We start from the raw sequence: 23,743 nt of genomic DNA on the forward strand, positions 1-23,743 counted from the left end.
TTAGTAGAAATACCGTAATATGTTATAACAGATTATAATCTGTTTAAACAAATTAGTAGAAATACCGTATTCTGTTATAACAGATTAGTAGAAATACCGTAATCTGTTATAACAGATTATAATCTGTTTAAACAGATTAGTAGAAATACCGTAATCTGTTATAACAGATTAGTAGAAATACCGTAATCTGTTATAACAGATTAGTAGAAATACTGTAATCTGTTATAACAGATTATAATCTGTTTAAACAGATTAGTAGAAATACCGTAATCTGTTATAACAGATTAGTAGAAATAGTGTTTTTTTTTCTCCGTGGCACTAATGGTCTTTCGTACAAGATAGCTAAAAAAAAAAAAAAAAAAAAAAAAATCATGTTCACCCGCGGACTCGAACCCCTGCCTGTATGATGGAATGAGAAGTAAGTCTGACGCCTAACCGATTGAGCTAGAATATTTCCCATAGACTTAACACGTAAGCAAAACACCAGAATCTCAAATCCAATCTTGCAAGTGAATTACGGGCATGATCCCGACATCTGATCGGAAAATGAAGGAAACGCAACCGAAAGCTTAGAATCTCAGCTACAACATACTAAAAGCTCAGGGATAACTAGCAACAAAAATTGGAGATATGGCTTACGAAATAGAAGAATGTAGAATCTAGTTTTGAGAAAAAGTCATGTCCCATAGAGATTACACGCAAAATGAGTAAAAATGACATGCCATTATTATTTGCAATTTTTGAGGATGATCTGTTTATCGAAATGAAAAATAAAGGCAATAACTCAGAAAGAGTAAGAACTAAGCTACAACATATCAAAAATTGGGTGAAAATAGACCGATATTCACGGAGTTAGAGCAAGATTTGCATAATTATAATGACGTCATAATAGGCAAAATGGATTTTTTGACTTCCGACGCCATTTTGATGACGTCATATTATAATTGAGGGTCAAATGAGACATGAAATTATATCTCTAGTTCATACTCTATCAAAATATGAAAAAAAAATTGGGGGTCCCCACGCGTTCTGAAGAGCTACAGCGGATTTTCTATAGGCATGTTTTTGCCCATATATGGCCTATAGTGAGAGCTCGCGCGCACACGTGCTACAAACTTTAACGGGTGTTAATTTCCTTATTAATGGTCGTAGAAGGTTGATCAAGGTATCAAATTGCTCAAAATTATATGATCAATGCAATGAAATAAAAAAAAACGGTGTTTCTGAGTTGCATTGAGGCGTTACGCGCGGAAACGCGCGCGCATACGTTTGCGCGCGCAATTTTTTGAAATGCTTAAAATGACCTAAAACGTACTCTGTTTTGGTCAAAAAACGATTTTTAGCATTTTAAAATTTTGACGCGCGCGTACGCGCGCGTCGTGACCTTCAGGTGACCTTTGATGACATGACCTGATGACCCTTGATCTGAAGTTTATGTCATGTGAATTTGATTTATTTTTGATAATTGATAATGGAGATATGATTGATAATGTGATTTTACAAAATGGCGTCTAGATGACGTCATGATGACGTCATGACATTAAGATTCTTGCAGAATTGAGGTCTTATTGATGTTGATATGTGGTGATATTTTGATGATTATTGAATATGAACTTTCTGAGATTTGCTGTCCACAAGAAATGGAGGAAATAAAAATAAGAAATAAATAAATAAAGAAAGAAAATTCGGACAAACATAAGAGGTGATCTGTCATAGACAGACCACCTAATAAAGAAAGAAAATTCGGACAAACATAAGAGGTGATCTGTCATAGACAGACCACCTAATAAATAAAGAAAGAAAATTCGGACAAACATAATAGGTGATCTGTCATAGACAGACCACCTAATAAAGAAAGAAAATTCGGACAAACATAAGAGGTGATCTGTCATAGACAGACCACCTAACTAGATTTTAATTCGTCATGCGGACGAATTAGGTGGTCTGTCGTATAGATAGATAAACAGGAAAAAAATATTTAAACAGATATTAGATTGAAAAATAGATAGACAAACAGATTTACATAATCAAACAGATACATACAAGAAAGATAATTATATTAGATGGATGGAGTGATGGATGGAGAGATAAATTATAGGTGGTTATATTAATAAAACATAGACATATATAGATAGATATAGAGAGACAGACATATAGATAGAGAGACAGACATATAGATAGATAGAGAGACAGACTTATAGATAGAGAGATAGATTGATAGATATATAGATATATAGATAGATAGAGAGATGATTGGTGGTTATATTAATAAAACATATATAAACATATAGATAGAAAGAGAGACAGACAGATAGATAGATAGACAGATAGATAGACAGACATATATATAGATAGAGAGACAGACATATCATGAAGCTATTACGAGCTATCTCGTAATAGCTTCATGCTGCGTGGTCCTATCGCGTTATGTAAGCGGGCTCTAACTTTCGCCTGGCGGCTCGCCAATTGATGTTAGATATCGTTCCTTCGCCCGAAGGAAGCGATAACAAAGGATTAAGAGAGAAATTGGAAGATGGTTCTCCTTCTCGTGATAGCTTCATGGATAGATAGACAGACATATAGATAGACAAACATATAGATAGACAGAGAGACAGAAATATAGATAGATAGAGAGACAGACATATAGATAGATATATAGATAGATAGATAGATAGACATATAGATAGATACAGAGACAGACATATAGATTGATAGAGATCGAGACAGAGATAGATAGAGAGACAGACATATAGATGAATAGAGAGACAGACATATAGATAGATAGATAGATAGATAGACAGATAGATAGATAGATAGAGAGACAGACAGACAGATAGATAGATAGATATATAGATAGATAGATAGATAGAGACAGGCAGATGGATGGATAGATAGATAGACATATCTAAACAGATAGATACATATATATTAGACAGAGAGAGAGAGAGAGAGATAAACAGACAGATAGATATACAATGTAGGTAGATAGACAGACAGACATATGGATAGATAGAGAGAGAGGGACGTATTCAAACAGAAAGATATATATTAGACAGAGAGATAGATATGTCATGTAGGTAGATAGACAGACAGATAAATAGATATGATATAAAAAAGTAATTATAATCTGTTTTATTTTGCAATATTTTAGCTATTATTTGTTAGAATTCTTATAATTGATCGTGGGCAAGATTACGAAAGACCATTAGTGCCACGGAGAAAAAAAAACACTATTTCTACTAATCTGTTATAACAGATTACGGTATTTCTACTAATCTGTTTAAACAGATTATAATCTGTTATAACAGATTACGGTATTTCTACTAATCTGTTATAACAGATTACGGTATTTCTACTAATCTGTTATAACAGATTACGGTATTTCTACTAATCTGTTATAACAGATTACGGTATTTCTACTAATCTGTTATAACAGATTACGATATTTCTACTAATCTGTTTAAACAGATTATAATCTGTTATAACAGATTAGTAGAAATACCGTAATCTGTTATAACAGATTAGTAGAAATACCGTAATCTGTTATAACAGATTAGTAGAAATACCGTAATCTGTTATAACAGATTATAATCTGTTTAAACAGATTAGTAGAAATATCGTAATCTGTTATAACAGATTAGTAGAAATACCGTAATCTGTTATAACAGATTAGTAGAAATACCGTAATCTGTTATAACAGATTAGTAGAAATACCGTAATCTGTTATAACAGATTATAATCTGTTTAAACAGATTAGTAGAAATATCGTAATCTGTTATAACAGATTAGTAGAAATACCGTAATCTGTTATAACAGATTAGTAGAAATACCGTAATCTGTTATAACAGATTAGTAGAAATACCGTAATCTGTTATAACAGATTAGTAGAAATACCGTAATCTGTTATAACAGATTATAATCTGTTTAAACAGATTAGTAGAAATATCGTAATCTGTTATAACAGATTAGTAGAAATACCGTAATCTGTTATTACAGATTATAATCTGTTTAAACAGATTAGTAGAAATACCGTAATCTGTTATAACAGATTAGTAGAAATACCGTAATCTGTTATAACAGATTAGTAGAAATAGTATTTTTTTTTCTCCGTGGCACTAATGGTCTTTCGTACAAGATAGCTAAAAAAAAAAAAAAAAAAAAAAAAATCATGTTCACCCGCGGACTCGAACCCCTGCCTGCATGATGGAATGAGAAGTAAGTCTGACGCCTAACCGATTGAGCTAGAATATTTCCCATAGACTTAACACGTAAGCAAAACACCAGAATCTCAAATCCAATCTTGCAAGTGAATTACGGGCATGATCCCGACATCTGATCGGAAAATGAAGGAAACGCAACCGAAAGCTTAGAATCTCAGCTACAACATACTAAAAGCTCAGGGATAACTAGCAACAAAAATTGGAGATATGGCTTACGAAATAGAAGAATGTAGAATCTAGTTTTGAGAAAAAGTCATGTCCCATAGAGATTACACGCAAAATGAGTAAAAATGACATGCCATTATTATTTGCAATTTTTGAGGATGATCTGTTTATCGAAATGAAAAATAAAGGCAATTATACAGAAAGAGTAAGAACTAAGCTACAACATATCAAAAATTGGGTGAAAAAAGACCGATATTCACGGAGTTAGAGCAAGATTTGCATAATTATAATGACGTCATAATAGGCAAAATGGATTTTTTGACTTCCGACGCCATTTTGATGACGTCATAATATAATTGAGGGTCAAATGAGACATGAAATTATATCTCTAGTTCATACTCTATCAAAATATGAAAAAAAAATTGGGGGTCCCCACGCGTTCTGAAGAGCTACAGCGGATTTTCTATAGGCATGTTTTTGCCCATATATGGCCTATAGTGAGAGCTCGCGCGCACACGTGCTGCAAACTTTAACGGGTGTTAATTTCCTTATTAATGGTCGTAGAAGGTTGATCAAGGTATCAAATTGCTCAAAATTATATGATCAATGCAATGAAATAAAAAAAACGGTGTTTCTGAGTTGCATTCAAGGCGTTACGCGCGGAAACGCGCGCGCATACGTTTGCGCGCGCAATTTTTTGAAATGCTTAAAATGACCTAAAACGTACTCTGTTTTGGTCAAAAAGTGATTTTTAGCATTTTAAAATTTTGACGCGCGCGTACGCGCGCGTCGTGACCTTCAGGTGACCTTTGATGACATGACCTGATGACCCTTGATCTGAAGTTTATGTCATGTGAATTTGATTTATTTTTGATAATTGATAATGGAGATATGATTGATAATGTGATTTTACAAAATGGCGTCTAGATGACGTCATGATGACGTCATGACATTAAGATTCTTGCAGAATTGAGGTCTTATTGATGTTGATATGTGGTGATATTTTGACGATTATTGAATATGAACTTTCTGAGATTTGCTGTCCACAAGAAATGGAGGAAATAAAAATAAGAAATAAAAATAAATAAAGAAAGAAAATTCGGACAAACATAAGAGGTGATCTGTCATAGACAGACCACCTAATAAATAAATAAATAAATAAATAAAGAAAGAAAATTCGGACAAACATAAAAGGTGATCTGTCATAGACAGACCACCTAAATATTGTAAGTGATGATCTTACATATTAAATGAGGAGTTACTCTTTGTTTCTGTTATTCTTGGAAATAGCAAATTGAATAATAGTATTTTCATAAAATGAATCGCAGAAAAAGTTAGAAGGTGAGATCAGTTCAGAAGCTCATATATAGCACATTTGTGATGACTGTTTCATCCAAATGTTAAACTTACACATATTAAACCGACACTGCCGGGATTTTATCAAAGGAAAACACTCGGCCTAACTTTGTTAGTTTTTTAATCAAATTTTAATGAAATTTGAGAGTCACATGAATAAAACTGACTCAAAATACTCTGAAAGAAGTCATAATATCCTGCAACTAAGAACTTTGAAAGGAAGAAAATACATTATATCCAGGATTTAAAATCAAAATTGCCTTTCCAGCTACTTTTGTAGTCACAATTGCAAATTTAAAAGCCAGGCAGGAATCGCCTAGGCTTTATTTAGAGACTATGAAATCGGTGACGCGACATTTGCTCCGGGCTTTATTTCGTCTGAGATAAAGGCATTAGCTCGTATTCTGAAGTCGGGTTTAAAGTTGTGGTTTAAGTATGGATAGCCAATTGTTACATAAATCACTAACAGTAGATATTTCATATTTCAGCTCATTTGACTCTCAAATCATTCAATATTTTCTAGGAAGTATAAATAGATTATTGTCGTCACCATCGATGAATCAGGAAAGAGCACAGTAAACATAAGAAACATACAGCTTAATAAAAATGTTGACACTTTTGGCTTCCCATAATTTTAGCACAGAGTTAGACCATGGTCTAAGTTAAACCTGACTTCAGAATACGGGCCAATGGGGTTCCAATAGGGTGTTATGTTAGCTTTAGGGTTAGGTTTAGGATAGGGTATAGTGTTAAATCCAGGGTTGAAATTGGTCATTCCATTAGTGTGTAGAATTTACAGCGGAGCAATTGTCGCCGGAGCGATTGCCATGGAACCATGAAATCGTCAACATCAAGATATTTACGATAAAACATTGATTCATGTCTCAACAACATACCACCACAATAAACTTAACTTGAGGAAATTGCACTTGTGTTCTTACATTCAAACATCACCTAAAGACATCTATTTGCTACCCTCTCTTCTATATTCTTGATAGTAATCAAGTCTTTTCAGGTATTCTGCATGATTAAGTCTTTATAATTCTTATTCCCTCTTTCTTACAGTACACATTGAATATGCAGCTAAGTGAATTTGGGGCATTATAAATCATTTCAATCGTTATCATTACTGGGTGATATTTCCTCTTTACTGAAAAATATTTTCTTAAATGAAAAATATTTGTCCACTGGCATCACTTAAATTTATCTCTCTGGCAGTAGTTAACTGAAAATGTAGTTTGATTTTATTGATAAGCTGTAGATCTGAATTCTTCACCCCCTCTACGTGCAGTATACATATAGATTTTTTCAGCATTATACAAGTTGATTCATAAAATTAATCTTCAGCTTAAAAACACATACAATGTATGTGTAAGTATAACACATAATACAACATATGATAGGAAAAAATATCCACATAGAATTTACAAGGAAGCTTCACTTTGATCTTCAACTTAAGATTTCATTAATAGATACTTCATACATATGCATGTTGTCTCGAATTTTACTCAATATGAAACATTTGTTAATAATATATCTAGATAATGTGGATAAATACGATCAACTAATATGCATTAAAAAAAATTCCCAAAGAGAAATTTGAATTTCTTTCTTGTCTGATGGTCATGTAGGATTAGTAGGGTGAAGGGTCATTCAGATTAAAGGTCGTCTGGGTCAAGGGTCACTCTTTCCATGTAGCTATTGGACACCAAACAGGAATTTCAGATCAGCAAGACTGAGTTTCTCCTTCTTACTTTTAGACCTAGAGTGAGAGAAGGAAATGAAAGAGAAATTGAAAACAGAAGAGAGAAGAAAAGTTTTACTATCTAGGAATGAATAAAATTATGCATTAAAAGCACATCATAATAATTATTCCAATTTCAGCAGATATATCATCTTTGGACTTACATAGGTATGCATTAAAAAAAAAATTGTACAATATTAATGAAAATAAATTCTTGCTTTGACAAATGGTATTGCACTGGTTCAATTTTTTTTTTCATTTTAAATGGTTACTGAAGGTCTGAATACTCAGGCCCGGTTTCACAAAGGTGGTTTTTAAAACCATCGGTTGAGCCTATGGTTTATGCAGATTTTCTGTATAAATTATGCTTACTTACCGCATGTATTAAAAATTGTCCAATGCTGATGTGCGTTTTTGTCACAGTGCACCAAATTGACGCCCGTTGCCATGGTTTGATACGCTATTTTATTCATGAGTCCACTCTTTAAACAGTGGACTCATGAATAAAATAGACTGGAAAACCATGACAATAGGCATCAATTTGGCGCACTGTGACAAAAATGCGCATCAGCATTGGACATTTTTTAACATACACGGTAAATAAGCGTAATTTATACAGGAAATCTGAATAAACAATGGGTTCAACTGATGTTTTTAAAAACCACCTTCCTGAATTCGGGCCTAAGAATTTTATAAAATTTTGATGAAAAATAAAAAAAGTTATTGAAATAAAACTTTGTATAAATATATATGTAAATACCTATGGAAATACCATGTGTGGGCTCAAAACATCACATCCTTAGTTTTTTCTTTTGAATTTTATTATATAAAACCTGAATCACTGCATTATGTTCATAGATATATAAAAATTATCACCCTGGTAATCAGTAGTAATGAAACACTTGAAAAAAATGACCTATGAATGACCCATGCCAAATATATTTTAATTGCCTAAAATAGACATCGTCCAGATGTATTAAGTGCGATAGAAGAGTATTGAGTATTATTATCATTATCACTTACCCTGTAAGAACATCATGGGCAAGCTGCGTTTTCTTTTTCTGTAGCTGAAGAATTCTCTCCTCGATTGTGTCGGAGCAGACAAACTTGTGAATGTGAACATTCCTGTTTTGCCCTACTCTATAGATCCTATCACAGGCTTGGTCCTCTAGGGCTGGATTCCTATACAAACAAAAACATGAAAATAAACAAACTTTGATAATGGCAGACCGACTCATATTGTCTGAACAGAATCTGCAGGAGACAATCTAACAAATACATCTGGATCCTCTACAGATGGGCTCAAAGACATTTATGTGATCATTTGATTTTCCGGGATACCAGTTGGTTTTGTTTAATGAGCCTGGAAATAATAAATCCATGATAAATGATAAATCCATAATTTATTGTTCGAAAATAGACATGAAATGAAATGAAATACTCCGAAAATTTGCTTTGCCCAATTGATCGTGGGCCCGGCAGCCGCTGTGCAGCGCCAGATCGACGAGGCTCTATCCCTTTAATCGTTGAACGCCAAACAGGGTAGCAGCAACTCCCATCTTTTAACGTCTTTTGGTCTGATGCGGCCAGGGTTTGAACCCCCAACCTCCCGGTTGTGAGACGGACGCTCTACCAACTGAGCCAACACACCGGTGTTGCAACTGGGAATTTAAGTATAAATTTTAGTTAGACTTAAATCTTTTTCAGACCCCTATAGTCCTTTCTACCAATTTCTAACAAATCTGCATCCTACAAACAGAAGAAATCAACAGATTATTGATTCAAGAAAGATGATTCAGCTAGCAAAAACATCTTCTCACCAGTGCATATCAAGAAGGAAGAGGTTATTACCCCCGATGAGGTTCAACCCAACTCCACCAGCCCTCAACGACACCAGCATGACCTCACGACCCCTGGGGTTATTATTGAAGTCCTCCAATGCCTCGTTCCGTTTCTTGGGTGGGATATCACCACGAATACTCCAGTACTCAAAGCCTGCCCTCTTGAGGTGGCTTGCGACCACATCCAGCATTTGAGTCCATTGGGATACCAGGACGCTCTTCATGGGGCGGTCGGAAGGGCCCTCAGCGCGGATCTCCTTCAGACGATTGATGACTATATTGACCTTGACAAAATGAACAGAGTAATCATGCTTTATGGTAATTATTACACAAATAATATTTAATTCAAAACAAAAAAGATATTTATAAAATGTATAAAATTAGTTACCAGTCATCAGGAAGAGAAAATAATGAAAGACATGGAAGAAATAAATGGAGGACAGTAGAACAGTCAGGTTGAGGATGGTGGATGCACTGAAAAAAATAGAATGAGGGGGTAGGGAAACATTTAGAAAATGTCCAAAATATTTGCAGAGGGAGCCAGTTTGTATCTGTTCACCGCAGTCAAGGTAGATTGACCCTGATCAGATTGCCGAGCTACAAGGACCTAGCCAAAAATATCTTGGTTGAGCTTGGTCAAGTTAATCAGTTTGGTAGTAGAACCTAGTATAGCCACGGTATAAAAGGAAGCAAAACACATTTTTTTTATCACCATGTTGTTACTGACCTTTGTACTTGAGAAACTGGGTTCATACAATGTTGTCTTAGGCTTGACCTCACCAGACCCAGGGTCACTTTCACCCAGACCCATCTCCTTCATCTGGCTGACCAGGTCAAGCTCAATACCGTCCGTCTCGCAAGACTCTTGGTCTGGGAGCTGCAACAGAAAAAGGAGCAAGGTTAGATCCGATCAAGATGTCCCTTGTTTTTATATAAAGTAAAATTGAAAATAACTCATTTTACGGTACATGTATATTCTTTTCAAATCCTTCCCAGACTACCTATTATTTTTTCACAATAGCCATTTATCACACAGCTGTTGCGTAAGCTGTACTGTCAATGACAAATACCTCATGCCTTCAAAATGACTGAAAAGTTGAAAACAATCCCCAATAATAAATATACTAACCTCTTTGAGCAAACTGAGATGACCACAGCACTGTCTCAAGCGAAGTAATATGACCAGGATGTATGATGCGGACACCTTGCCTCCGGGAGCTGCTCCGGCTGCCTGATCCATCACCTGACTAGCTACATCACCATTAGCACCGACGGAGGCCGGGGAGGGGCGCACTGGTATGGTGGGGGCTGCCCCGCCCTGCCCCTTCCCCTCGTGCCAGTTGATATAGGCCTTGACGGTGGATCTGGGGTTGGCAAGGTGGATAGAAAGAAGAGTGAGAGTGTACCACAATTTTAATCAGAAATAGAAAAAATATGAGAGAAACATGTATGCAATACAGGAAAGGGGTCAAGCATGGCCTCGAGGATACATTTTACAAGCCTTGACCTTTGCATCAGGCTGAGTTATGTGTACAAAGTCTATGGGAGAATGTTTTCTCCAGTGGTCTCATGACTTGGAACTTCATCCTGGATATAAGATCATTTTAATAAGGTTTGGAAAAAATCCATGAAAAGCTACGAATTATTAAGTCTAACGGTAAATATGCAAGAACGTCTATGGTCCATTTCATAAAGAATATTGTAACTTTGCCATTACGGCAACTACCATGGTGACTCGGCTCAGCAGCCAATCACAATCAAGGTTTCCATGGTAGTTACCATGGCAAACTGACTTCACTCTTTACGAAACGTTCCCCTAATATTGAACTCATGATTTCCAGTGGATTCTGGTGTAGCTACATGTAGATATAGGAATGAGAGGTTTCAGTAGCAAATGGGTGTATTACCTTGACTGTGTGAATAATTGGTCATAAATCTTCCTCTCTTCACCCGATAGGGATATCGAGTGACTTTGAACTTTCTTCTGGGGTAGAGAAACCTACAGGACAAATCAAAGAAGTCAAGCATTATATTGTCATCAATAACAAATGTTACATTAAAATTAGCTCCCAGAAAAAGTGAACGATAAGTTTTTGGTAGCTTATAACAGGAACCATCCATTGATAACAAGTTTCATAAAGCAGGTCTAATTACTCACGATTGGATTTCCATGTTTTGTCTTTTGGTCCTTTGTTCTTCGTAAAAGTAAACTCTTGACCAGCGTATGAAGTCTCTCGGATTTGGCCTCTGTAATATAAAACAGAAACATGCATATCTTGAATCAAGTGCACTGCAGCAAAGATATTTCTTTGATAAAAAAAAATCATATATATTTACCAGCCATTGTTTCATATGTGTTATCATGCAATTGTTGTTCATCAGGATATGACTACAATAAGTTAAAATAATATAGTACAAATATTAAATGACAATATAGACATTTTGTTTGTATATTATGTTGCCATTTAATATCTGACGTGACCTATCCATACCCAGTCAAGTTGAGCTGTGCAGGATAACTGCAATGAGAATATGATGTTACAATGCTTTTCAGGAAGAACTAGTGGATGAATTCAGGTAAAGAAAGTAAAAGTCCAAGTATGAATTAAAAACAACTTTAATTATTTTCTTAGCCAGGAAAGCTACATTCTGTTTTGTCTGTCAATCAATCCATCCATCCACTTACCAATATATCTATCCATCTCTCTACCATTTTTCCATCCATCCATCCATCCATCTATCTACCCATCCATCCATCCACCATCCATCCATCCATCCCTTCATCCATTTATCTATCCATATATCTACCCATCCATCCATCTACCCATCCATCCATCCATCCACCATCCATCCATCCATCCCTTCATCCATTTATCTATCCATATATCTACCCATCCATCCATCTATCCATCCATCCATCCACCCTCCATCTATCATCCATCCCTCCATCCATCCACCATCCATCCATCCATCCATCTATCAGTACTTACTTGGTCCTGCATTTTCTACCTGTCTCTTCCACACCTGATATTCATCAAATGGAGTACATCTAAGAAATCTATACAATGAAAACAAATAAGGCATTAATATATTTCATGTTCTGAATACAAATTAATGTGACATAATTTTTCATGATTACGAATTTAGAATGAATATAACTATGATTACACAAAAATGTTTAATATTATAAGAAAAGGTGGGGCTATAAAATCAATGCACTTAAATAGCATATCCATGCTAATAATGCATACAAAAGTTTTATCAAAATAATGAAAAAGTTGACAATTCCATAACTTTGCTTTTTTGCATCCAATTTTGATGAAATTCCAATGTTTTACTAATTAAATTTAACAAAAAGTCAATTCAAGTAAAGAATACTTCCCTAAGTCACCCTTTTCTAATCTATATTTCATATAAAAACTCAGACACTAATAAATCATTTTAGAAGAACCATACCTGAGGAGAGAGAACATATCCAGGATGTTGTTCTGGATGGGTGTGCCTGTCACAGCCCATCGTGCTCGGGCCCTCAGCCGACAGATTGCAATGGCTGTCTGACTCTTATGATTCTTGATGTTGTGAGCTTCGTCTAAGATAATGCGATCCCAAAAGATCCTCAGGAGAGCTGGTTGATTTTTTCTAGCAGTCGATACTTCATCATCCTATTTAAAAAAAGAAAGAAGAAAGGTTATATCATATTTTATCCATAACAACCCTGATGAGGTAAGATCTTGATCTCATATTTTAAGAGATTTTTTTTTCTCTTCTTTTTATCAAGTGATGTTGTGTTTGAATCTTTCTCTATCTCAATAAATGAAGCTACCTTGCCATATCAATGGAATATGCGATTCGAAACAAAGATATTGCACCCATTTTTGTGCACTGTCCTGAACATATAATTTTTAGATAAACTGTAAGGTTTCTAAATATACTGTAGATTATTCGATTGGAAACAGAGACATGGCAGCCATTTGTTTTTCACTGTCCTGAATATTTAACTTTTAGATATAATTACTATCTTACTTAAAATACTTAATGAAAGGATTGCAATCTTTCATGACAACTTTGATACAACTAATAAGCAGCTTGCATTTAGAAATGCAAATCATAGTCAGAAATATTTTGCCTATGATACAATACATTTTAATCAATATTTACACTGTCTATTGAAGCTCTTACCTTTTACAGGCCCTACTCCCTTTAAAACCCATATGTGCCGTACAACTCAAAACCTGGAAAAACCTAAGTGGGAAGTTACCACTGCCTGAAATTAGGCAAAAACATGATGACTGGTATCTTTGGCTCTTACCTTTACTGGTTCGACTCCCTTGTCATCTTTCAGTAGCGATTTTAGATCGCAGCTTACAAGGTTGTAAGTGGTAAAGATCATGTCATGTTTGGCTAGTTTCTCTGGCCTTCTCTCACGGTTTGGTCCATGGTATAGATAGATATTCAGCTGATCAGGCTTGCAGCGGCGCTCGACTTCCTTGGCCCATTGGTGCATGAGGGATGCCGGACATATCACCAAAGTGCAGGAGGATCGTATAAAGTCCTCATCCTTTCCACTAGATTTCACTGGTTTTTCTGAAAGCATAAAAGACAGCAGATAATAAATATAGTATCATAAAACACTACTGTACATTACTAAAACACAAGTAAAAGGAGAAGAACATTGAAAGATACAAACACGTCAGCAAAGACAAAGGAGAATAAGAAGGAGGCTGAAGAAAAGGGGAAAAGAAGAAGAAGTAGAAAAGTAGAAGGAGAGGCAGGAAATAAGAGAGAAGAGAAAGCAGAAGAAATAAAGAAAATAGGGAAAGAATGAAAAGCAGAACAAACAAAGAGGCAGAAGGAGGAGAGAAAATAGACAAAAAGAGAAGAAAAAGGATAAAAAGAAGAGGAAAAATAAGAGAGGGAGAAAACAAGGAGGAGGAAAAGAAAGAGGATAAGGAGGAAGTGGAGAAACCTACCTGATTCTTTCTGTGATTTTCTTGCTGCTTCTGCTTCTTGTTTCTTCTTGAGTACAAGTGAAATCATGGTTAGTGTTTTACCAAGTCCCATGTCATCAGCTGAAAATAGAACAAAATATATCCTGTAGTTTTCTGGGGGAGTGGAGACTTTAAAGAAGCTACCAGCAATTGTGAATAATCTTTTTCAATTCTTATGTTTGTGACAGGTGCTATGATGGATGTATAAGAGCCTTGAATATCAATGTTTCAAAGTTGAATGATAATAGTATCAAAATATCTATAACTAAATAGTGCCATTCATAAAATGGTAGTTTGATAATTTCATATAATTCTGCCAATTCTAGTAACTTGCTTAAATAATGAGTTAGAAAAAGGACCAAGGGTATTTGAATTCCATGAGCCAGAATAGCCTGGTGATTAAGTCGGTGCCCGGCAAGCAGTAGATGGCAGGTTCGAATCCCACTGGTTCAAATTTTTTCTGACTCATGATTTTCATTACAGATCGAGCATACGATCTTAAAACACATAGGAGTAATGCCAAAAATTTGTTTTCAAATTATGATTTATCCTATTAAAGCCTCTTTATTTACTTGCTTAAATAGTCTTACCCCATGACAACATCATCCATACTCAATGTAACATACTATTATAGAGTGGTGCATATCATAGTTGACAAAGTTACCAAATCACTATAAGGCAAAGATGTATCTTTGATAAGAAAATATTGAGAAAAATCTTTTCATTGTCACATGATGCTATATCTATAGGAAAAACTTATTTAGATTTTTTTCTTATGCCATAAGACGTGTTATGCCATTGTGGAGCGTTGTGGCCCAGTGGATTAGTCTTCGGACTTTGAAACAGAGAGTCGTAATTTCCTTCATTAAGAAATTTATCCACATTGTGCTGCACTTAACCCAGGTGAGATGAATGGGTACCCGGCAGGATTAATTCCTTGAATGCATGAGCGCCAAAAGGCAGCTCAAGCTAAAGCCGGGGTAATAATAATAATAACATTGCACCTCGGAATAGAATACTTCTAGATAGATGGCGCTATATAAATGCCTATTATTAGTAGTACGATACAAGAATGTCTTCATTTTAACTTTATTCACAAAAACGATTTCATCAGAATCATTACAATATGAATCATGAAAGTTTTTAATCAGTCACCACCAGACTCATCACACACAAAACAAAATGAAAATAACAGGGACTATTTACATGGGCAATTGGTAATTGTATAAAATATTTTATTGAAAAATATAATTCGCTTACCCAGGATGCCTCCACATGGGTGATGTTCCTCTCTCCATGTCAACCAAGCGAGGGCGTACTTCTGATGAGGCATGAGAGTGACTCGAAGGTGGCTTGGGTCATCAGCCACAGTGTCTTCAGCTGGGCAAGATTCCAAAGCTCTAATGCAAAGAAATACAAGAAATAAGAAAAGAAATCTAGAAAGAGATGTCCTCACATTAAATAAAGTATTCCCAGTGAGCAATAATTTTGAAAGAATGTCTGAGTGATTACTATTAAAAAATCAATAAAACTTAGTGGTAATTTTTTTATTTGACATTCATTTTGTTATTGCTACCTCAGAAGTCATTACTACCTTAACTGCATTCTTCACACAAAAGCGGGTACACATAAAGAATTTTTGTTTCTTTGCCATGTAGAATATCAGAAATTCTTGACAGAATGACTGTCAGATATGCTCAAGTGACACCTATTATGAAATCTAATGTTTATATCAATGATTCTTACTTATGGAGCTTTTCAATGGAATCTCTGATGGTAGTGTTGACTTGATGTTGTCTTGAGAAGGTCATTCGACCACCATATAGTTGCTGCATCTGAGGATTGGCTGTAAAAACAGTGATACAAAAATGACAAAATAATTGTATTGAAGTTTACAGCATCCACTGGAAGTCGTAAAGTATTTAAAACAAAAATATAATGACAAACTCTAAATATCATAAACATAGAATATTGCTATCATTGTTAGCTGTAACTACTATTACTATTACTACTACTTCTCCCTTCTCCTTTTCCTCCTCTTCTTTGTCTTTGTCATCTTTTTCTTCTCCTTTGTCTTCTACTACTTCTGTTATTACTAGTACTATTACTACTAATACTACAACAACTACTACCCTACTACTACTACTTCGCATCCTCCTCCTCCACCTCTTACTACTACTACTACTACTACTTCTAGTACTCTACTACTACTACTACTACTACTACTACTACTACTACTACTACTACTACTACTACTACTACTACTACTACTACTACTACTACTACTACTACTACTACTACTACTACTACTACTACTACTACTAATACTACTACTACTACTACTACTACTACTACTACTACTACTACTACTACTACTACTACTACTACTACCACTACCACTACCACTACCACTACCACTACCACTACCACTACCACTACCACTACTACCACCACCACCACCACCACCACCACCACCACCACCACTACCACTACCACTACCACTACTACTACTACTACTACTTCTAGTACTACTACTACCACTACTACTACTACTACTACTACTACTACTTCTAATACTACTACTACTAAAACTACTACTACTTATAGCACTAATTCTTATACTTATATTTATACTACTCCAAATGAAAGAATGAACCTTAAGAATGGTTGTTGATCACACCCACCTGCATACTGATATGGAAGATACATTGTTTGTGCTTGCTGGTAATATTGCTGTGTCCCTGCATGGTTCGCAGGCTGAATTGGCTGGAAATGTTGCTTGATGGTTGTCTGTTGTAAGTTACCACCGACCATTGAGTGGCTACCACTTTTATGAGGAGCAGGAGTAACACCTGAAGATAGAACAACAAAAGTACTATTCTTAAGTGGAGTCAAATTAAAGATGGTCTACAATACCTACAGTTACTTATTAGCAAGGTGGGAGCAAAATAATTTATGAAATTGCAATATAGAGCCATGCGATATATTTACACCTACTATGTACAAGAGTAACTTATATTGTGAAAATAAAATCTTGCAGAGTATATCTTCATACAACGTTGAAAAATCATTGCATTATAAAGGTATAGGTGAGGAAGTTGTCTCTAAACTCATAGCTTACCTGTTGTTGATAGGGTGAGCTGTGAAGGCTTGTAGTTCTTGGCTGCTACGTCCAATTTGCGGATAGCCATCTCTAAATCAGCACAGGTTTGTTTGATCCTTTGACCCTTATCAGGGAGACTTGAGAGAGGTACCTTCTCCATCAGATCCTGTAACAAATCAAAATATAAAAATATGAATAATTCCTTTATTCCTTGAAATGCAAAATAAATAAAAGCTGCCCTGCTAAAGCCAGGGGAATTATGCAGTATCATTGTAGAGTGCTTAGCCTTTTGAAAAAAAGGTTATTAGGCACTGTACAAGCAAATATTATAATTATGATTGCTATCATTATGAAGATACCCTCAAATATCTTCAACTGATAATTGTTAACACCAGTCCCAATTATTTTTACCCCAAAATGATGCAATCTGACGTATAATAAAGCATTTATATTTATTGATCCTCCCCCCACCCCGACAGAGGAACTACATTATACACCACACTACATATTTAGACTCAATTTATTTCTTTCTGGAGCTAACATATTTCTACAATATAAGTTATTTTATCATCTCTCACATGGGTTCCATATTCCATTATTACATTATTTAAGGACGTTCCACAGTTAAAGTGAAATCCATGTCATTTTCACCAAACTTTGCACATAGATAATTAAGAACCTTAATATTCGAAATATGCAAAAATTAACATAGGTCCATGTGCTTGATTTTTTGCTATAGAGCTTCAAAGTTCACCTAAATGAATGTTCTTTAGAATTGCGCATTCAAAAGAATTTGGCATTTTTAGACCGCCCAAGTTTACTACAATGAGTTTAAACCTGTATTACTCAGTCAAAATACATGAAAAAGTCATCAAATTTCGCGAGAGAGTTAGTAATTGTATCGTTAGAATAGAGAATATATTTAAAGTGCTATTTGTTTGCAATTTTAAGTTTAACAGCACTGTCAGTTCTTTAAAATGGCGTAAAAGATAACAAAATCCCAATCTAAAAAATGTAAAATTTCAGCCACAAACTACAAACGTACAACAAATGCTGCACTTTATTTAAAATCCATGTCATTTTCACCAAAATTTGCAGAGTTGTAGAGGAGGGTATACCTAAGAGGTACAAACATTAAAAAATAGGGGTTCATGTGCTTGTTTTTAAACTATCAGCATTTTTATTAGAGCAAATGTGCTTTTTAAAACACCAAAAATGCGCCGAATCCCTTGTATCTATGTGAAGAAAAAATCAAAACCACTCTACCATTTATTCAAACTCGGGGTAATATTCGTGATTCTTGGCAGCACTGCAGAGTAAAGTATTTTGAAATTGTAGAGAATTTTTTTTTTAATGGTCCATGGAATAATTCAATTTTTTAGCTTCATGAAATAAGGTATCGGATCTGCAGTTAAAGTGCAGAAGATGAGAAAAATCAGCTCATACCCGCAGCTAATTAATCACCTGTTCACCCATTGTGACGTCAGCGCGCAGAGTGTAAACTATGCGCAGATCATAATGCGCACAAACATAACTGTGGAACGTCCTTAAATAACACTTATCGTGTTCTTTATGTTAGTCTATCCCTTTAATTCATCACCAAATAATGGTTAATGAAAAGGGATTAGAGTTAATGATCCATAACATGAAAAGAAATAAAGAACAAGATATCTAAAACATTAATGACCTTCTGTCGCTGCAACTGTCTCTCATAGGCTTGCCTCTGAGCAAGCAAAGCTTTTGGATATGCTGCTGCAGATGATATCCCAGACTGGTTTGAGTCACTTCTCACTGAGGATACCTGAGGCACAACATGCACTGTTTGGTTGTGAGGAGCTGGAAGAGGGGCACCAGTCTTTTCTTGTTGATGCTTTGGAAGAGTGGAGGATGGAGCACTTGTAGAAGTATTTGGTTTTGTCTCGTTGTTCTTTTCATTAGGTTGTGCTCCTTTGTCACCATCTGTGGGGAACAGACAAGTTGAAGTGAAAGCATACCTCCTTGTTATGAACAACAATATTGGTATTGATACATTTTAACTTGATTAACCATGAATTTGTAATCAGCTTTTCATCTACTACTTGTCCAGCAATCTCTACTGGAATTATAGAAAATGAATTTGTTGTAATGTATAAATAGCAAATTCTAAACTAGTGAAAGCATGAATTTGTAATCAGCTTTTCATCTACTACTTGTCCAGCAATCTCTACTGGAATTATAGAAAATGAAACTAGTGAAACCATGAATTTGTAATCAGCTTTTCATCTACTACTTGTCCAGCAATCTCTACTGGAATTATAGAAAATGAATTTGTTGTAATGTATAAATAGCAAATTCTAAACTAGTGAAAGCATACCTCCTTGTTATGAACAACAATATTGGTATTGATACATTTTAACTTGATTAACCATGAATTTGTAATCAGCTTTTCATCTAAATTCATAAACACAAAACAAAACAAAGTATAAAAAAAACATAACAGGTTGGGCATTCATGAAAAATAACATGTTAAGATGGGTATCCTTTGTTCAGACACTTGACGGGATGAGAAAAAAAAACATCACTTTTTGCTCGCTCTGCATTTTCACAAAAATCATCAAATAGCACACAAAAATTGAAGGTGTGTTACTGTGTTGCAATGTCTAAAATAACTTTCAATTAATTCATAAAATATTGCTTGCAATATGCTTGATATATCACTGGCTTGTCCTGGAAAAGCACTTGTCCAGCAATCTCTACTGGAATTATAGAAAATGAATTTGTTGTAATGTATAAATAGCAAATTCTAAACTATACAATCATTTAGATGGTTTAATGATAACAAAAGTAATGTGCAACTTACTGCCTGGAGCATCAATCTTCATTTTGCGCATAAGTCTCTCTCTCAATCCAAGACTAGGATCCACTGGAGAACGGCGATCGTCCTCTTTACTCTGAGCTTTCGTGGCACCAGCAGCTGATTTATTCTCAGTGCAATCTTTGGATATCACCTTAGGTGTGTCTTCCAGGATGATACAGTCATCATCATCAGTGTCATCCTTGCTTACTTCTTCTTCATCACTGCTGATATTGTCATTGAGGGCGCTGCTGTTCCTCCATGACATATTCATACTGTCATTTTGCCGCACCTTGTCAAATCTTGAGGCCAACTTGTCCTTTGTTACTGCTTGTTGGCTACCCTGTTTGCTGTCTTTGCTTGCAGCTTGATGATACTGCTTTTGTGGTTGCGTCTTCTCTGCAGCAACTGCTTCCAGATCGGATTTTACAGTAACAATCTTCGGTCTCGCATCATTGGAAGTGGCTGATTGAGATCTCATCTTGTGGTTGCCATCCTTGTGTGATTGACTAGGACCTTGTGCTTGCTCCTTGTTTGCAGACTGCCGAAGTTGATCTTTCTCCTTGGCAGCCACCTCTGAGGACCTCTCTCCTCGCGCTTGCAAATTCTCATGATACCTCCTATCATCCCCCTGAGACAATTTCTCTACAGGATTAATTTCAGAACCAGGTCGTCTGTCTTGACTATCCCCTTCACTCCTACTTCTGTGAGATGCACTCTTCAAAGAACTTTGATCTGATGCACCACTGCCTCCATGACCAAGTTTCTGCTCCATCTGATCTTGTTTCGTATCTCCTCCATAAGTCTTCCCTCTTGAGAAAACATCTCTATCTGAGTCTGAGCTAGTCCTCCTCGGTTCATTACCACCTCTTTCCAAATCTGATCTCTTGGCTCCGTCCCCACTCCTGTTTCTTCCCGTTTCTCTATCAATCCCATCTTTAGATGGTGGCTGCCTCCTGGAGTCATACTCTCTACTCCCAATCTTTGCAGCATGCATCTGTTTGGTGATATCATCCATGTCTCTCTGTTTACTGGAATGCTTAATATTCTTTGACTCAGCACCGTTGTTCTGGCCTGTCCGAGTTTCATCTCTCCCTGATGATGGCTGTCTGGTAGACTTCACTAATGAGTCTGGTTTCTCCACAACACCGCTCTCACTAGAATGCTTGAGGCTGTCAGAAGATAGAGAGGACATCCCATTCACATCACCAAGTGGCCTGCGGTTGGCTTGACGGACCTGGGTGAAAACATCACATTTAAAGATAATTCCATTTGTGGTCACCACCACGTAAGAAATACTAACAGGTTCCAATGAAATGACTACTCGTGTTTGAATGTGTCAAATGGTTCCGGTAGAAAGTGAATGACTACTCATTAATAAGCAAAATAAGCAAGGCATTTTCTTGATGGATTGGTCTTATATATACTCCAATGCTTGCCTATTTGTGTTAACAATTTCAATCACTTCTTTTGGATTGCTTAGTTTCTACTAGTTTTCAGTTCGGCTTGCTTAATTATGCCATAATCTATTATGGTGATCAGATAAAAAATCACCTTTTCAATTATTGCCAACAGTCTTGTACTTTGTCATATATTCATTGCCAAATATATAATAACAACAAAAAAGTGGAATAATGCTATAATTAACAACCACACAAACAAGAAGAAAAAAAAAGAAAATAAAACTTGGGGACCTAAAAACCTGCATTATTATTTCCCTGTCTATTTCCCAATTCAGTATAAACAAAACAAACGGGGATCACAAAAAACACTTTGAAATCCTGCGAAGTAATTAGAAGACAGTGGGCATTGTTTTTTTTTACTAAAGCTATTTCTTAGACAGTTCCAATACTCTGTCAACCAAATCTTATCTAATTATGCTTACCACCACATAGCCACACCATCCTTTGCCCTCATGCATGGATTTTGTACATCGATAGTACTGCCTAATGAGACAAACAATGTAGAAAAGCATCTTAAAAACAAAATCAGGCAAGTTCAACAAATATACATTTGGCTTGAAATCAGATTCACTAGAAAGTGTCTTCACAAAATATAAAATATGTTGCAATATCACTGTGTCATCCTCTTTATGGATTACATAATATTTTCATTGAAATCTCTCTCTCTTTCTCTCTCTCTCTGATTGTCTCTCTATTCTATCAAACCCCACTTTGAGTATCAAAAGGCGGACTTCCTCTTTAACCTAAGAGCTAAATAAAATAAGAGATGACTTTAAAAAAAAAATAAGAGCTTACCTCATCTCTCCATTGGCTTTGGATCCATATCCTTGCAGTTCGACTAGTACGTCAGTATGTTTGAGGCAAAATGATGGTGGCAGACTGGAGTTTGAAAATAAATAGTGTTTTCATTGCAATAGAATAATTCAAGTTAGGTTCATCAGTTTCACAAGCAGTTTATCACCTCTTGAAGACCAGGGGAGGCATTATAAGGAGGGGAGGGGGACTGAATTTAAAATTACATAAAAAATAAGTGGAAGAAATAAGGACATAGAAAGGAGAGATCAGAGTTGTGGATCTACATGTATACTAGAACCCTTATTATATTATTTAGAAATTAAATGACACCACTAGGTCTATGAATAATGCAGTCCCTGTTTAAGACTGCTATTAGAAGGCTTTAGAGGGATGGATGAAAAAATGAATACCTATAAATATTTTGATGCACTTAAAAAATGTTAATGGTAAAGATAAGATTAAAAAAATACATTCAATCATTTTCAATTACCTGTACATACTCATTCATGAAAGAGATATATCCTATACAGTTGTATATCATGTTATTTGGAATTTCAATAATGTACGTATGTATTAATGTGTTTTTATACTATATGCCCAATTATATGATATTTCAAATGTACTTTGGCAATATTTTACTTCAAATTGTACATGTAATAGGGCATATATATATACCTACCTTGTTTCCTGCACAAAATTGCACTTCTGTTCAGATGAGGATCCACAGATGTAAAAACTCTTCCCCTTTCTTGATCCTTCACTGACACCGGTTTTAAGGAAGCATAATTCTCCTAAAATTAAAGATATAGCTTAAAAATTCATATCATGGCTTTACATTGTTGCAGCCTACGAGCATGATCATTAAAACACCAAAACATGAGCAGTTCCACTGGAAAATAGACTTAGTCCCATAATTTACTCTCTTAACATTAATATTGCTCATAATCTTGTAAATGCAACCCATTAATCCATGATATATGACTGACTGCAGTCTTCAAGGTTCTAACAGGTTGACTTGGAATTCTGCAGTAAACATTTTTCAGAGGAGCAATTTTTTTTACTCAATGAGTTGTATGAGATTGGAACAATCTACCTCAAGAAATTGTAGAGGCAAAGTCATTGCAAAGTTTTAAAAACTTGCTTGACAAATTTTGGTGGAATGAGAGATTTAAATACCGCTTATTACAGATGCACATTCAAGTTAAAATTAACCATTAGCAATCAGTCATGACGTT

General features: G+C 35.4%; 1 protein-coding gene across 1 annotated transcript; it reads right to left on the reverse strand.

Moving 5' to 3' along the window:
• Positions 1 to 5,636: 5,636 nt before the first annotated feature.
• Positions 5,637 to 23,295, reverse strand: LOC129273467 (transcription termination factor 2-like). Its single transcript, XM_054910504.2, has 20 exons — positions 23,188 to 23,295; positions 22,509 to 22,592; positions 22,136 to 22,196; positions 20,257 to 21,487; positions 19,105 to 19,376; positions 17,436 to 17,583; positions 16,999 to 17,166; positions 16,061 to 16,160; positions 15,575 to 15,714; positions 14,297 to 14,395; positions 13,636 to 13,910; positions 12,783 to 12,988; positions 12,317 to 12,384; positions 11,485 to 11,573; positions 11,234 to 11,325; positions 10,456 to 10,690; positions 10,054 to 10,203; positions 9,306 to 9,610; positions 8,509 to 8,667; positions 5,637 to 7,503 (listed from the first exon to the last, which is right to left on the reverse strand). Exons 2-20 carry the CDS (start codon positions 22,511 to 22,513, stop codon positions 7,440 to 7,442), a joined length of 3,867 nt encoding a protein of 1,288 aa, XP_054766479.2. The 5' UTR covers positions 22,514 to 22,592; positions 23,188 to 23,295; the 3' UTR covers positions 5,637 to 7,439.
• Positions 23,296 to 23,743: the final 448 nt, after the last annotated feature.

Source organism: Lytechinus pictus, chromosome 12, assembly GCF_037042905.1.
Source record: "Lytechinus pictus isolate F3 Inbred chromosome 12, Lp3.0, whole genome shotgun sequence".
Lineage (NCBI taxonomy): Eukaryota > Metazoa > Echinodermata > Echinoidea > Temnopleuroida > Toxopneustidae > Lytechinus > Lytechinus pictus.

Excerpts from the sequence above, each read along its gene's own strand:
- LOC129273467 (XM_054910504.2), bottom strand. Across the intron at positions 21,488-22,135 it reads GATGGTGTGGCTATGTGGTG|GTCCGTCAAGCCAACCGCAG; the intron begins GTAAGCATAATT and ends GTTTTCACCCAG. Across the intron at positions 11,326-11,484 it reads CAAAACATGGAAATCCAATC|GTTTCTCTACCCCAGAAGAA; the intron begins GTGAGTAATTAG and ends TTTGTCCTGTAG.